Source organism: Marmota monax, unplaced genomic scaffold (genome assembly GCF_021218885.2).
Source record: "Marmota monax isolate L192 unplaced genomic scaffold, Marmota_monax_Labrador192_F-V1.1 WCK01_AAM20220418_F8-fsc00006, whole genome shotgun sequence".
Lineage (NCBI taxonomy): Eukaryota > Metazoa > Chordata > Mammalia > Rodentia > Sciuridae > Marmota > Marmota monax.
Genome location: NW_026693712.1, coordinates 1,126,045 through 1,142,799, shown reverse-complemented (window position 1 = coordinate 1,142,799; position 16,755 = coordinate 1,126,045). Strand labels below are relative to the sequence as shown.

Genomic DNA, 16,755 nt, shown 5'->3' with positions numbered 1-16,755 from the left:
ACTTTAAATGGACCTTTTCAAAGCCAACTTTAAGTACTAAGTTTTGATTTTTAACACAATGCTGGAAACCATTCCAAGAGGCCGCAGATGGTTTTACAGTTTATGTAAAACTACAAAATGCTCACACTCTATCAAATGGGCAACACTATAAAAGACATCTTCAAATCAAATGAGGCAAAGCCAGAGAGATACACCAGCTGTTACTCTGCATAATTTAAAACATTATTATGGTTTATTTTTAAGGAGAAATTATTTGAACTTCACAAAATTGACATATTCAAAACCAAGCTGACAGTATAATAAATGACAAATTGCTGAGAAACATAATTTTTACTTCAATATAACTGTGACAGCCACATAATTCTATCCCTTGGTGTTTCAGTGAATTGGGCCAAAATGAGGCAAAGTCTATAAAGCAAAACGTGGAGTATATCGTTACAATACTATCACTGGAACAATTTTTAAATGATTTAATTTAATTTAAAATGATTAATTTGAAATTATTTTTTCAATACCTAAATATATACAAGTGGGTACAGTACTGTATATATGGAATTGGGTCATTTATAAAAACACACATAACACAGTTAAAACATGAAATCAATTCATTTCTTTCTAGTGCCAATTACCTATGATGGTTTTGAAATATAAACATTTAGCAATGTGTAATATATTTTTAATATTGGTTTTCCTTAATATATATTGACCTAAGCTAGATAGTAATGATGAAAAATAGACCTTTTGCTTAAAAGCAAAACTCTTATTAAATCTAAAATATTATGGCACAAAATCAAACCACAAAAAGGCCCACATTATGTTATCCTCCTTGATTTTCTGAAGAAAAATAGTGAAGTTTTCCACATAGTACAAATGAAAATGACACACTCAAATTTACTCAAAGAGAAGACAGGTCCTGTAAAATTCAATCCCTTTCTACTACATTGACTGTAATCCTAACAAGTCACTACATTATCTCAATTAGCAGAATAAATTTTTTTAGGTTGAAAACAAGTAAAATTCATTTTGTCATTGTTGCTTAAGTCTCCTGTGAAATCAGACTTTGAGTTGAAAGGTCTGAGTAATTGTAGCCTATCTTAAATTGCAACTTTATTTTAAACTTTCATATTTTATTCCAGTAGAATTTTAAGTATATACTGTGTACATTCCTAAGGTCTAGTCATTTTAAATTCTGATGTTAAGCAGAAAGGCAAAACCATGTGCAACTAGATTAATTTATCTCAAGGGGAAAAGGGCACATTAATAATTGAGATAATGTTTTCACAAATGTTGGACTAAAATGTGCCTCTTCACTTCTTTATTAGAAAACATATTAGAAAAAATTATCTCACTCTCATCAATAAGCCCTAATTGCTGAGAAAGATTCTATTTTCTTAGAAAAACATTCATAAAGATTTTTCCCCAACACTTCCACATAAGTAGAAATGTATCATGCATTAAAGTCTTGTTGGAATAAATGTATATAACCAAGGTAGTTGTTTAATGCCTTCTCTAATGTTTTTGTTCTAAAGTGTCTGAATTTATTATTTTTAAGAGCACATTAACATTTTGATTCTAAAGTAAATTGGCCCAAAAATAACTAATACAGCTTTTAGTTTGTTAATCTTCTTAAACTACAAAAAAATTACCTTGGATTATTGCTTTAAAAAGAAAGGAAGGAGGAAAGGAAAGAGAAGGAGAAGAAAAAGAAAAACTCTAGAAATTTCCCATAAACAACTAAAAGATTCAAAACATATTGAAGTAATACAATGATATTTAATTTTCTTAAAATTGTATTTTGAAGAAGTAAGATTATACACAAAGAAAATATCAACTAAAAAAAGATAGCATGCTTACAAACTAATCAAACTCTTCATGTCTGAGATATGTTAAATATTAAAAAGTCATTTTTCTACAAAGGGGATAGAGCTTTTAATGATTAAACAAAGGGAGTAACTAAGGTGAGTCTGATTGTTTCTGTAATAAGCCTTCACGTGTATAATAAAGTACAACCATACTAAAAACAATGAACTGTAAACTGAAACAAAAATCCATCATCTACTTGGAAACAATGACAGGGAAAGATTAGCAATCCATTTATTGTACTGAAATAAAGATAAGTAACCCTGGTAAGCTCTATCAGAACCTGCGTATTGAACTCTAAATATAAAGGCATTTCTTCATCAGCAAAAGACTTGGAAAAATGTGAGGCACGGAAATGATTACAGTTGACTTTTAAAATGAAATAGTCACCATTCGACTAATTTTAATGTTTTAAAAATCTGCTTTATGTCAATCTGATATTCTGGAAGATATTTGGAAGAATATATTTTTAAATGGATAATTATTATATGAGTCATTAAACATTATTGCCAAATATTTTCTACAGTTATCGGTTCTTTCTACTATAGATAATAAAATGGTTAAAATTTTTTCACAATAATTGGACATGATAACACAAGCTTGTAATCCTAGCTACTTGGGAGGCTGAAACAGGAGGGTCACAAGTCAAGGTCAGCCTCAGCAACTTAGCAAGAACTTATCTCTCAAAGTAAGGAATAAGAAAAGGTTGGGGATATAGCTCAGCAGTAGAGTGCTTGCCTAGCATGTGCGAAGCCCTGGGAAATTAATTTTTTCACATCAGAATTTAGGTTTAAAAGGAAAAAATAAAATTTAAAAAACGAGAATCTTCGGTCATAAATGTACCTAAATAGTCACATTTCATAAATTATGATGCTTAAAATTAAAAATAAATTTGTACTTCATACCTTAAAAAGTAATTATGCTAATAAAAATCTGAAATTTATTTTTAAAAGAGTTGTATTTTACAAATAGACGTTGGCACTACATGACCTGGCCCTGGTTAGTTGTGTTTTTTATGAAGTCCCAGGAACACTGTACATAGCTGAAGTCTTAGTATTCCTTCAATCCCCCAAATGTGTATTATTATAACTATTGTACAAATGACTAAAATAAATATATTAATATGTCTTGAATTTAGGAGTAGGGACTTTTATATCATTTAGGCATACACCAAGTAAGTCCTTCTTATATCACAGAACTAACTCTATATTCCTCCTGACTCACCCCAAACAACAGGTAAGACTCATTTTATATCTACAGAAGCCCCAAGAAAAATAAGAAAGCAGACTACATGCCCCAGTCTCTTTACTATAATAGAAGTTTAATTTCATTAAGTACAAGTAAAAGTATCAAAGAAAGGTCCCACCACTGTGTTAATATAAACTATCCTATTCTATATGTGTAGTGGCCCTCTGCCAATATTCCAATCATTTAAAGCCTTCTCAAAAAAAAAAAATGTTTTAACTGGTATCTTTTTATTCACATTTATAATTTTGTCTTCTGTACTCTAAAAAATTGACGTCAGAGGGCAATATACTAGTTGTCAGTTTAACATTTTCAGCTAGAACAAATCTGTAGCACAGAACAACTACTTTACAGTCTCCCCAAGAAAAGAACTGGCAGACCCCTAATTACATGATATTACTGTTCCTAATAACACCACTGGAATCTGAAAAGTGCTTGAAAATGGTTTTAAACTTTAACCCACATTAGAAGTTACAACTACGTATTCAGAAACAAACAAACAACAATAATTAGGAAATGATTCAAAACCAGATGCTTTGATTATGTTCCAGTTGTCAGTTTTCCTATGTCTAAGCTCTAACTTCTAAACTACCTACATGGACCTACGCACCAAACCATTTTCTCCTGCCCTGCTTTAGAAATTAAATGTTTCTTTTTTTACTTTTAAGAAAAGCCCCATCTGCTCTTTTTATTTTTAAGAAAAGCCCCATATGCCCATTTTTTACCCCTTGCTCAGGAATCCTTTTCTGAAAGATGGAAAGGGTATAAATGTTTACCAACAACAGTTTAGGAGTAAAGTGGAACCTGGGGGAGCTGGGTGCAAGACTCTGGGGGACTACTGTGAGGAAGGTAGCCTATAGGCTGCCACGTCCTCACATTGGGCTCACACATTCAGCTCCTCCTCCATCAAAGGGAGCTTTGTAAATACAGGCCTCAACACCCCAATCCCAATAGTCATGTGGGGTTTCTGGACACCATGTTTGTTTTTCATAACACTATCTCCAGGATACTGTATCTCTAGGACCTGATATAGTACTGGCATGAATTGGGGCTCAACAAACGTTTGAGTGGATTATTGAGTCCCATGAGTTTTATTTAGTGACTGTGAGGCATCTCACAGTAAAAGTGATCATGTTGACAAGCCACTGAGCTAAGTGTTGCAGAAATATCCCGTTATTGGAACTCTGAGGCCCTCGTCAATTTGCCACTTGGTAATTAAGAAGCTTTCTTTTCTGACTGTTTCTACTTCATTATTTCACCTGGCTATAGTCAGATTTACATATTAGTTAAGGTTATGATTTATAGCATCTTTTATTTCATAAATAACTTTCCATGAGTGAAAGTGGCTAGAATCAGTTGGGGATTTCCTAATGATAATTGTCTATCTCTACAAGAGTGGACCTCAATAATCAACCAGGAAACCCTGGAAGAAATCTTAATTTAACATTTTTCAGATAAGTTATTTTTAAATAATAGCATCAGATATTGGGTTACCAAAAAAAAAAAAATGCTCAGAGTTTCCCCATATTTCGATTTTCCATTTTATTGAAAATTGCAGAATTTCACTTTCTCAGAAAGAAGAAAAAATTGTAATCTTTAAATTTACAATATAATTTACAAAGTGCTTGGACACTTTGGACGTTGTGAAAAGTGTTTGGGTCTCTCTCATTCAGCAAATACAAAGAGAAAAATAAACCTCTTTATATAATAAGCCCCACCTCATCTCATCTCCTCTCTGTGCTTTTGTTTCTTCCTGCCCTAGGCCCAGAAACAATGGAAGAGCTTAAATGGGACATAAAAGTCAACCCAAAGCCCAATGTCTCTGCTCCATCTCCTTAGCCTGTTTTCTTTTTCTCAAGCTGCAGACAGACCAGTGGTCAAATACATCCCAGCCGGAACAGAAGCAGGTTAAGGTGGCTCTGTCTTTAGAAACCAGTAGGCCCTGAGGGCTAATTTGACATTTTGCCAGATGCTACTGGGCTAACCTCCTCACCCAAGGTGCTTCAGGCATTTTCTACAGACCAGGGAAATCTGTTCTCCAACATCCTCTTGGAGCTTAAGGGAGGCTCTTCTGAGGTTGCCACCTGCTAAGGACCAGGCTGTGTGCTGGCCCAGGTTACTGATCGGTGGTGAGGTGCTCAGAAGTGGGACGCCACTCCACTTACCTCCCAGAGATGCTGCGTGTTCCTCACCGCGCCCGCCTGCACCTTCTCCGGGGGCAGGAGCACGCCCTGGAATGGCCCAATCCAGGTACCCTGTTGTATCCTTTGTGCCGCGCAGATGCCATACGCCAGGCCCGGCACAGTACTGGTGCACAAGCACACCTCCCTTGGCAGGTCCCGAAGCCACTCAGGCAGCTCCGGTGGAGGTGCGGCGGCCGCGGCGCTGCTGGTGCCCACGAGCCGGCGCAGCGAGTGCAGCGGGCCGTGCATGGGGCACTCGCCGTTGCGGTTGTCCGCGCACATATCGCAACCTGCAGGAGACACGCGAGAGGAAAGGAAGGAAGAGGGTTAACCTGGTATCTGAGGCAGCTTATCATTTGCTGGTAGCATCTAAGCCCGCCAGGATCGGCCACCTGTGGGGCGGGGTGGGGGGCCGGTGACGCCACGGGGGCGCCGAGGCCACCAGGAGTAGGAGAGAAGGGCCCGCGCCTTAGCACCCAAATCTGCCTGGTTGGGACCCTGGGCTCCAAAACACGTTTGGAGCTGGATGCTGATAACATCTTCGCGCTCCGCACAGAACCGAATGCCCAAGGCCTCTCCTCCAGGTTTCCACCTCTCTTTCTCCCTCTTTCTCTGCCTCTTCCCTTCTCTCTGTCACCCGAGAAGCCAGGTCCAAAGACTTCTATCAGGCGTTTCAGGAAGTGTTTACCATCATACCCGCCACCCAAAGTCCGTCTTTTGTCCAATCTGATATTTCAGAGATTCTACATTGGTCTTCTGAGATTTGGTTTTCCTCTTTTTACAATTTGAGAAGAGACGTTTTAAAATCACCAAGGCAGGTGGGCAACAGACATCGCGTCTTCTCAAAAACCTGCGCAGGCAGAGCCCACCTGGGGCAAGGTTGAAGCTCAGGTCCCAGCCCCTGGAGGCTGCGGGGAAATTGGACACTAGCCTCTGACTTCCCTGCCATCGCCCACTTCAGGGATTCCAGCCAGGAAGGGGCGAGTGGAGACTGGGAGACGGTTCTGGGGGGTTAGGTGTGTCTGTAATTGCGCAGACACTCTTCTCAGAAGCCGAAACTAAGAGCAAATCTAATGATCAGGGTAATGGTTCAATGGAGAAGGCCCAACTCCTGACCTCTTCCGGCTGATCCTAAGGCGAAATGAGATTATCTTTTGCAGTAAACTGAATGAAACTATTGCTGAAGCTGTCCCACTCCGACTTTCTCCAGAGCAACCCTGAGCGCAAGAGGACCTCCACCCTACAGCGGGCTAGTCATGAGCACCCAGTGTCCCTCAAAGGGGCCAGGCAGCCGGGGGGGGGGGGGGGACAGGAAAAGAGACCGTGCTGTCGGACCGCAGTGCCCTCCGGGTTATTAATGGGCCTGACGGAGCCGCGGTGTCTGCGCCCCGGCGCGGCAGGCCTGCCCAGAGGAGGCAGCCTCGGCGCCCGCCGGCGCGACCTGGTCTCCCAGGCCCACCCTCCCTGGGGAGCCTCAAGCAACGCAGTCTGGACTCGTAGAGATGGTGAGATGCAGTCACCATGAGATGTGCCGGTGCTGGGACAGCGGCTCTCAGGGCCTGAGGCACCTGCGATGGGCCTTTGTTACAGGTAGGCCTGATGGATCACCCTGGGTGTGTCACTGTGCAGAAACACTCAAAGAACTTGTAATAATGTGTATTGGTGAGGAACTTTTCAGGAACAGGGAATCACAATCCATTATGATGAGCAAACCCACCACTAACCATTTACCTCACAGCAGCCAGGATTGACTATGTGAGCATCCTTTCTCAGTGGAAGGGATGCCAACCAGCTGGTGGTCCCCCTCTACTCCTTCCCCAGATAGCCCAAGGAATGAGGGAACATTCTGAATTCGACTTCTTGGAGTCCATCACCATGCCTCTCAGGTGAGAAGCAACCACCTGTTTTTGCAGGTGGTGAAGTGTCTGAGCCTCCCTTAACACAAAGGTTTCTCTTTGTAAGTAACAAGCTAATGTTAAAACTGTTAAAGCTACACTTTTGAACCAAGGGCCTAGACATAAGTAGGCAAACACTTATCCATAAGTCAGCTCCTCCAAAACACACGTATTTCACACACCCTCTCAAGCTTTTGATAGTAAAAATAAAAACTTAACAATGTGGGAATGGAAAAAGGAAAGACAATACCTTTACTGAGTGCCTACTATGTTCCATGCATATATCTTGAGCCATACTGCCACTATAGTATCATGATTCTTATTTTGCAGATGAGTCAAATAATGCATCACCAGAATTGCAAGTTGACCAATTGTGAATCAACCAATAGAACTGAAATAGTTCACTTTACTATTGGGGAGAGGCCACAAAACTGCTTTGGCATAATTAAGTTACAGAGATATCTCTATTTCCCACACTCTTAGATATGGGGAAACTGAAATAAGATAATGGATAGGAAAGTAAATAGCTAATGTCCATAATTATGAATGTTAGTGTCTAACTTTGGAGATGGCCTTTCAGCACCTAGCAAAAATAGTTAAATAAAACAAGTGACAATAAGCAAAGGCAATGTGCCCATGAAAATAAATATAAATCACCCTCAGAGAGTTGCTTAACCGATTTTTTCTTCCTGGTTGACTCAATGAAGCAAAGGGTGAGAAGCAAAAACATTTACTATTCATACTCCTAATGGCCTTTACCAGAGATTCTATCAACTTCCAATATCTCCACAAACAAAATCGCATCAATTAAATCAGTAATAAAATAAGGAGCAATAAACTCCAGCCACTATCCACCACAGACAAGAAGCACACTTCTAATAATATTTGTAATGAATGTCAATAAAACTAAAGTTAAGTTCTTTCTCCAAGAAGTCCTCTAAAGCCCTCTCTTCAAGTCTCATGAAAAAAACAAAACAAAAAAACTTAATAGTAGTATTTTGCAGAGTACTGAAAAAACCTAGGCTCCCCCAATACCTTAAAGACCACTTGTATATTAAGTCCACTGTAAAGTAGACAGATCCAATCCACTTTAACTAACCCACCCAACATGAGTTTAATTTGTAAACTACTTTGAGTTTTATCAAAATATTCTGCCCGAAAAGTTGGGTTGCCAACTTTATGTTATATGCTAATGTTTTTAATACAAAAGATCTCTCTATCTAAAAACATTTTACTTCTTATTTCTTAGAATCCCAGAGTAGTTTGACAAAGTTAAACTCAGTAACTTACTTCCCAGGGTTGACAAATATGTCACAAGTTGACAAATATTTTAGTAAGGTGTTTTCTAGCCAGCCAGCCATAAACACCTACATGAAAAGATTTGACAGAGAAGGTTAAATCCCCAAACTACTTATAAATATACATACAAAACAATATATTATATATATATCACCATTATATATATGCACACATACACATTCACATTACACACAGCATTTCAGTCCAAGCAATACATAAGACAAGTCCAGTTGCATTCATAAGGAGAAGACACATAAATATTCCCACTTTCAAAATCAGAGATGGAGTTTTTATACAAGTTCATAATTATTATTCATAAAAATTTCAATATGTATGAGATTTTCATATTCTCCAAGAGAGAGTCTTCGAAACCTGATTTTAGCATTAGGGAGTATAAATTATCATAGTCCCCTTTCTATCTTGAGCTGTCTATGGGTCCCTGATTCAGGCAAGGGATCATCATTAGGTTGCAGACTTGTTCACCTACTGACTTCAGAAGGCCTGTCCAAGTGGAGAGCAGACTTTCACTCTTCCTTTCATATTCTTATTGTGTGAATTTTTTTTACAAGTGTATTTACTTTTTATCATTATCATTTTAAATGAATCTATATTAAGGTAAAGGGGTCAAAGCAAGCCATGGTTTTCTTTTCTGGATTTTCATTTCTCATTCTAGGAAAAGTGAAATATAAAACGCTCCAGGGCTTTTGGTGTATGGAAAGGCCCAAAGGTACGTATTGGGCATAGTCAGAGCCGGCGAGTGCCCTCCACGCCAAGCCTTTCCTCAAAGCCTCTCCAATGCTTCTGCCCGACTTTACTGCGCTCTGTTAGCTAAACCGAAGAGTAGAGATGAAAAGCTTGCTTTCCCGCCTGGGCGGCGGTACAGGCTTGGGCTGTAAATCCTCCCTGACCGCTGAGGTTGCAGCCCTCAGCCCGTCAAGCTGAACCCTAGAGGCCAACGCCCATCGATCTGTGCCCGGCGACGCGACCCCGGGAGTGCCGCCTGCTGGCAGAGACGCGTGCACCCTAGGTAGTGGTGGGGATGACTAACTGAACTAGCAGCCAAAGGCAGACTGATCTCGGCAGCTGGGAACCTTAGGACCAGGGTTCACGCTCCCCCACGCGTCAGACCACACTGTTCTTCCTGCCTTCCCACACTACAGGCTGGATGGAATGGGGGCAGTGCAAATGATGGGCGCGATGGGGAGCCCAAGCCTCGCACCGAAATTTGCGTTGTGAAGGCCTTGTCCCGCTTCTGCACGAGGTGGGTCACCAGGCGTGGCCGCTGCCACCCACATTCCGAAGGCCCCGCTGCACCCTGACACACACTGGGCTCACTTTTCCAGCGAGCAAGGGTCTCCGAAAGTCCCCGGAGCAGTTCTAGAAGCAAATCCTGAGGCCGAGGAGGGTTAGGAAAGGGGAGGCCACAGAAAGAGGAGTCGATTGTGGTTGTGTCCCAGCTGGGCTGCTCTCCTAGTATCCTCTCGGGGACTCCCTCTCTACTGGAGTTTAAAGCTCCCCGCCCCCGCGAATTGCAGATGCGCTAGGCTTTCTCTGCCCCGCCTGGCTGCTGCCTTGGCCCTGGGACCAAGTGGGGGAAACAAAAAGGGGAGGGAAGAAAGGGGGAAGGGAAAAATGTGGATTTTATTTGTCTTCCGATGACTGTATTAATAAATTAAATGGGAGCGCCTGTGTGTGAGGGTGAGAGAATATTACGCGGAGATAAACCTCGCCGGCCCCTGCCCCTGTGAGGCCGCCATATACAATGCGGAGATGATGAATAGGAGTCGGGAGAGGAGATCGAAGCGGGTCTGGGCTGGCTCACTCTCTCCTACAAAACTATAGGGCAATTAATTGTGGCTTGTCCCCTCATCCTTCATCTCCTGGTGGCACATATCGATGGAGATTACTGCTGATGGACCATTTTATCACCTTAAATAAACAGTCGCCACCTCTTCTAACCTCAATCTAATATATGACTCTATGTTCAGTTTCAGGGCGCTAGATAACGAATGATGTAAAATAGCTAAATCATGTGTGTTACAGGATGGGGCTGGGCCAGCACATAAAAAGAGAGAAAAGAGAAAAAGAAAAATAGAACAACATAAAAGCCCACACACCGACTCTGAGCCTCCCTCCCACCGGGGACCGAGTCTGAAATCTAAATCGCTAGCTGGTCACTGATTGTGGAGACGCGGCAGGAGGAGCACAGAGGATGTGCCTAGGTGGCACGCAGAGCCTACTGGTGGACCACAGACCACTGGGTTCCAAGCTCCCCAAAGAAGACTCTGCGTTTTCTAACCCGGATTAGTGCAAGGTCAGAAAACACTCTCCCTTCCTTATTTCTTTCCCAGATCCTATAGCAGGGGCCCTAGCAACCAGACAAGCCAGTCCTAGCCCCAGATTTCCTTCTCTCCCCAGCCCTTCTCCCCAAACTTTTGGCAAGTGTGACGCTGCCAACAGTGGGGCCTCCAATCCTGTTCCTACACTGGTGCCCACACCGGCTCTGTTGATTCATTCTATACCTTGCGCAGGAGGGTTCCAGCAAATCGGAGTGGATAGAGACCCCCAACTAGGAAAGATTAAGGGTGGCTCAACTCTACGTCTAGAAATCCAAAAGGTGTCTTATTTCCCGCCTCCCTGTCTGATACTAGGAAGGAAATTCTTACCAAAGCGTATTAAAAAACTAATTGGGCTGTGCGGAAAGACGACCTAAGGTCCTCCGTACAAACGCCAGGCAAGCCCAGTGACGGCGTCTCGCTCCCTTCCAAGAGTAGCGACAAGGTCACACACAACATACCAATTCCCAGAGCCCAAGAAGCGACCGCTGTGCTGGAAGCCTGACGGAAACAGCTTCAAGCAACTCAGAAGCTAATGGGGGCAGTAATACAAGACGTTAAGAAAAGCCCCAGAGCCTCGCCCCCACCCCTTCCCCTGCGTACTACACGACGCAGCACTTGACTTTTAGGAGAAGCAGCAGTAGCTGCTGAGCATTCAGAGCTTCAGTGGAAAGCATGTTCAATCACAGTAAACTGATGCACGGAGTTAGATAACAGAAATATACCGGAGGAGCTCGCTTGGGCTAACTTGCAGTTTGAGCCGTTTTAAAATCTTTTTGTGTGAAAGATCTACAAGCTCCTTCACTATGGCATTTGCCATAGATGGACACTAAAGTTTCAGGGTGAAACAAGTGTTACTGGGTTCTTTTTTTTTTTTTTTTTTTTTACAGAGAATATTATATATTGCTGATGCCAGGCAAAAGTTATTCTTCTAAAGGGAAGGGAGAAATAAGGAAACCCCTTTCTTTGCCTAGTAACAAAAAGAGAAAATGTACTGGATACTCTTTAAAATACAAAGTGACAAAATGAAGCAAGGTTGAGTGGTCATTTCACAGATTTCTGTTAGAGGGAAATGGCAAGAAACTAAAAGGAACACTAGACAATCTACACATGATAAATTAATAGGTGCTTCTCTTCTGCCTCCACCCTGCCTCTCACCACACCCCACCCACACACAACAGGGGAATGAGAAGCTTTTATTTTCAGTCTTTCAAGTGATCTGCACATCAACTTCCTAAACCAAGAGGGGAAAGTGTCTCAGTTTTTGCATTTGTAATTTGTTTTAAGCCCCTAGTTAGGTTAAGCTCAATCACTTTTCATCTTTGTAAAACACATCCCATATTTTCATGAGTGCCTAAGCTTGTTTCTCTTGAGAAGTTCCTAGAACGGGAGGCCTGGTCTTCCAGCATTACCCAGAGCTACCTTAGCTTTTTATTTTCTTTCTCAATGTCCCTTTAATTAGTGACCAACTTTGGGTATAACTTTAAGAGGACATTCTAACTTCTTCCCCCACCCCTTGCCCTGCACTCTAAATATTGAAACAGTCCAACTGACTCAAAAGGAGATGCCAGAAGATGAACACAACAGGAATAATTTAAATAAAATCATAACTCATTTCCTCCAATCAGAAAAAAAGATACCTAGGCAATAAACTGGTTCAATATCCATATATTAATTAGTAATCTATCCTAATTCTTTCTCTGACTAGTCTACATTTCCTGTAGTGAAAATATAATAAATCTCAAGACTGCATTTGTAAACAATTTAGGGAGTCTGACACACAGTCAGGGCTTTGGGGTGTGCTGCTGTTGTCTTTTCCAGCACTGTTAAATTCAGAAAACTGTGCAAGCTTCATGAGGCATGCCCAACCTACAATGGCTATAATCCACAGAGCAGTAAGAAACGCCTTTTCTGAAGCATTTATTATTTTCCCCACATTTTAAAAGAACTGCTTTGAAAACAACGCAAGTAAGAAATTCATTCGGAAATAAATGTTTTTTAAAAATCCGTTACAAGAATATAATTTTATAAAATGTTAACTGAAATTTTGAAACATGAGTTTTCTTAACTGCATACAAAATTAGGATTAAAACTCCTATTTTAAACCAGTACTTTACCCTCAGATTGTAGAAAGGAAAAAAGTAAATACAACTGCTTTTATTGTTGTTAATGGGGTGGGGTGGGGGTAGTAATTATTATCTCTGGTTATCACAGCAATTATCTCCCACCATTATGAAAAGATTAATACACCCCAATCACTATGCTAACATCCAATGTTTTCCCATCCAACCAACTACTTTGGGATTCCTTTAAATTGCTGTAACTCAAGTTATTTTGCCTTTATAACAAATTAAGAAGTTTGTGAAGTGATAGATATTCTTCAAGAAGAAACTTCTTCAAAATAGAATAAACGTAAATACTTATGATCAACTTTCCGCATACAGAAGCCAGATGAAGAAAATAGCTGAAATGCATGTTGATCCTTCAAAACCTGTCTTGCTTTCAGTGTGATTTTCTTAGTCTGCTTTAATGTTATCTCCAAAGGTCTCTGGAAGTATAACACTAATCCCAAAGCTTTAGGCATACATACACATAACTTCTGAAATTACTAAGAAGAAATGGATATAAAGCAATTACATATTCATGATTTTCATTAAGAGTTTTGCTTCAAAACCTCAAAATGGTACTGTACTTGCCATAAGCATTTGAAAATGTAAATATAGAAACCGAGCAAGAAGAGTCTTGGCGTTTAGATAGGCATTCACAATTTTCTGTAAAGACAGTAACCTTCTTTTCTTAAATTACTGTCACTCTTAACTTTAATAAGTAAGTAAATGAACCAACGTTTCAGGATCAAGGGTGCTCAAAGAATGCGGGATTCTCAGGGAACGACCCTTTCCTGAAGTCGGAAATTATCAGGCATTTTTCTTTTCCTCCTTTTCTAAATAAACAGTAGACCTATGAATAATGCCTGTCTGTAAGAAGAGACCCATTGTCATCCAGAACCTCTACTCGAGTGAGGCCACGCCAGCCAACAGCTCCTGAAGGATTCCGGACAACCCGAGGCCCGAAAATGAGCTTATGCTGCTAACTCCAGAGATGAGGTGTAAAGATAAAAACAAACGCCGACTTCTACGTTCCTCAGAAACGCTGAGAGTCCCTCCCTCGTCCAGGTTAAGGCTAGGCTGGACCAATCCTGGGCACTCCCCGTAGTGCGATACCAGTACCAGCCCGACCTAGAGCACAGTCCGACAGGAGGGCGGGGGTCTGTATGGCCTGGTTCGAAGGCAGCTCTGGTCCTAATAACTTGGGGCTGTGAAGCAAGGGATGAATTAAGGGGAAAGAGATAACACCAAGGTGCCACCCGATCATCCCATTTCATTTTCTTCCTTCTACAATGCCAGAAAACTTTTGCTACAGTGATCTGGGAGGCGCCCGACCGCATCTTGGACCAGCACCCCATACCCGGTTTCACCCTATTCGGATCCGCCTCTCCAACTGGCGCCACAAGAGAAAGCGCGAAGGTTGCGACTACGTACGGTTGTTGGGGTCGCTGGTGTGCTGGTTGAGTGGGATGATCTCCATGCGCTGCTGGCCGTACAGGTAATAGTCCAGCTCCTCGGCGCTGCAGCGGAAGCGCGGGACGCCCCGGCTATCCCCGCTGCCGCCGCCGCACTTGGTGAGCCCTGAGCCCGAGATAGCGCCTAGGCACAAGTCTTTTGGGGGCAGCGGCTCCGTGGCCACGGTGGCGGCGGCTAGAGGCGCGAACACCGGCAGCTGCGCCACCGGCAGAGCCGAGAGACCCGCCAGCGCGGCGGCGGCGGCTGCTGCCGCGGCAGCAGCGCAGGAGGAGGCAGAAGAGGCTGAGGTGGAGGAGGAAGCCGGGGTGGACGAAGCCGAGGAAAGCGAAGCCGGCCGCGGACGCAGGCTGTCCGGCGGAGGCTCGGAGCGCTCCGGCGGGGGTGGCGGAGGCGGTGGCGGCGGCGGCTGCAGGGGCTGAGGCGCGCCCAGAGGACCAGCGGCCCCGCTGCCTTTGAGCGGGCCGCCGCCGCCTCCGTGAGGGAAGAGTTGCTGCCAGTGCTGCAGGTAGGCTGGGTCCACTTTGAGGAAGGCCGAGCCGCCGGGGTCTCCCGGCTTCAGCATGTCCGACACCTGGAGCTGGGGGCAGAGGGCAGAGAGGAGGGCGCACGTGAGCCAGACCCCGGTCCCGGGCAAGAGGGTCTGGGAGGAGGGCCGCCGGGACCCTGGAACAAGCGCCAGAGCCCCTGGCTCCGCTTGCAGCAGCCGGTTTGGCGGCTCCCTCTTTCCTAACTCGGGGCTCAAAGTTTACTCTCAAGCCATGCCACGCGTGTAGCTGCACGCACCCTACACTGCCTCCAGCCTGCGATCTCAGATTGCACCGTGCAAGGCTGGCACCCGGTGAGAAGGCGCTTCCCCGCGGAACTCGGCTGCAAGACGCAGCCCCCGCCCTCAGCCAGCGCCCTGGAGCCGACCCGAGCCGAAGTGGCGCAGCGCCCGAGCTGCGTTGGCCTCAGGCGCTGGGAGGCGGGACAGTCTCGCCCCCCGCCCCCAACCTGAGACCTCCAACCACCCTACCCTTGGGGCCCCAGACTCCTAGCCCCAGGGGAGCCTCACTTTACCTGGAAACTCAGAGCCACTCCGAGCCGCGGCGGGTGTGTGCGCGCTTGCGGGGTCTCGGCTAGCGAGCCGGAGGGTGTGCGCTACATGCCCGCAGGCAGTGTGGGTGGAGAGCCTTAGAGATCCCGCCGCCAGGAACCCTCCAGGGATTTGAAAGAGGAACTTGTAGGCCCGCTGAGGGCGCCGGAGGGCAAGCGTACCCGAGCCGGACGTAGCCGCCGTGGGCTGCTTGAGCTTGGCCGCTGTCGCGTCCTGGCTCCTGGGTTCCACTCTGGAAACCTCCTGCCTGGACACGTGGGTTTTACGACAGCACAAAATACAAGTGTGTGCGTGTGTTTGTGTGTGTGTGTGTGTGTGTGTGTGTGTATGTGTGTGTGAGAGAGAGAGAGAGAGAGAGAGAGAGAGAGAGAGAGAGAGAGAGAGGGAAAGTGGGGTGGGGGAGGAGGCGGGAGGCAGGCCAGAACGAAGGGGAGGGGAGAGGGAAGAAGGAAGTTCTAACTCGGCTGGACCCACTTACAGCCCGTGCGCCTCTCTCGCACAAATGCCTCCTCTGCCCTCCCACCCCCCACTTTTTTTGGTGTGACGTCTCCAGCTCGCCTGTTGTCTCTTTCTGTCCATATGAGTTTTGTAGGTGCCGGAGCAGTGCCTTGATCCTGAAAGCAATGGGAATGCAGAAACCAGAATGCATCTCTGCAGACGCTCGGTGTCCGCTCCGGAACAAGCGCGCGCCGCCGGGCGAGTAGACCCAAACCCGGATCGAGTTCGCACTTTATCCCGGCTGGGTTTTTCCTGGAGTGCTGCTGGGTGCCAGAGTCGACTTGCCCGCCAAGCAGCCTCTAACATAAATCCTCCCGGGAGAAAAGTTGGGGGTAGGTTGCGCTGGAGGGAAACCCTCAGACTGCAGCTGAGGAGCCAGCTTGGCGATGTGGAAGGCATAGGATCGAGGGTCTCTAAAGAGCAGATTGTCATGGCGGGACTCCAGCCTGCCCGTAGGGCTGGGAGGCGTCTACAATGGAGTCTGCACACCCTAGCGCTCAGCCAACTCGCTCTCGCGTTGTCTTCCTGGAGGGCTGTCCCCCTCTTCTTGCTGGTAGCTAGAGCCAAGTGTCCAGAGCCAAGTCTGGTGGTACAACTGTTCCTGGACAAGGGCGAAGCTGTTTGCCTTCAGCTTCCTGGGGGAGCTGCCCAGGTCAAGGATAGGTTTCTCTCCCCAAAACCTGGCTTGGAGGTGCAGGGTAGGAGCTCAGCTCTACTCCCACGTGCCCCTTCCAGAGCTTTAAACTCCAATCACCCTTCGAT

General features: G+C 44.6%; 1 protein-coding gene across 2 annotated transcripts in view; it reads right to left on the bottom strand.

The window, feature by feature from the left end:
• Prdm6 (PR/SET domain 6) overlaps positions 1 to 16,450 on the bottom strand; it is a 123,133-nt gene extending 106,683 nt beyond the window's left edge. For both annotated transcript variants that reach the window (XM_058584202.1, XM_046459968.2), the window contains exons 1-3: positions 15,459 to 16,450; positions 14,358 to 14,976; positions 5,271 to 5,578 (exon numbers count right to left, since the gene is read on the bottom strand). In XM_058584202.1, coding sequence (XP_058440185.1) covers positions 5,271 to 5,578; positions 14,358 to 14,961 — 912 coding nt within the window. In that variant the 5' untranslated portion in view covers positions 14,962 to 14,976; positions 15,459 to 16,450. The remainder of the gene's footprint in view (positions 1 to 5,270; positions 5,579 to 14,357; positions 14,977 to 15,458) is intronic.
• Positions 16,451 to 16,755: the final 305 nt, after the last annotated feature.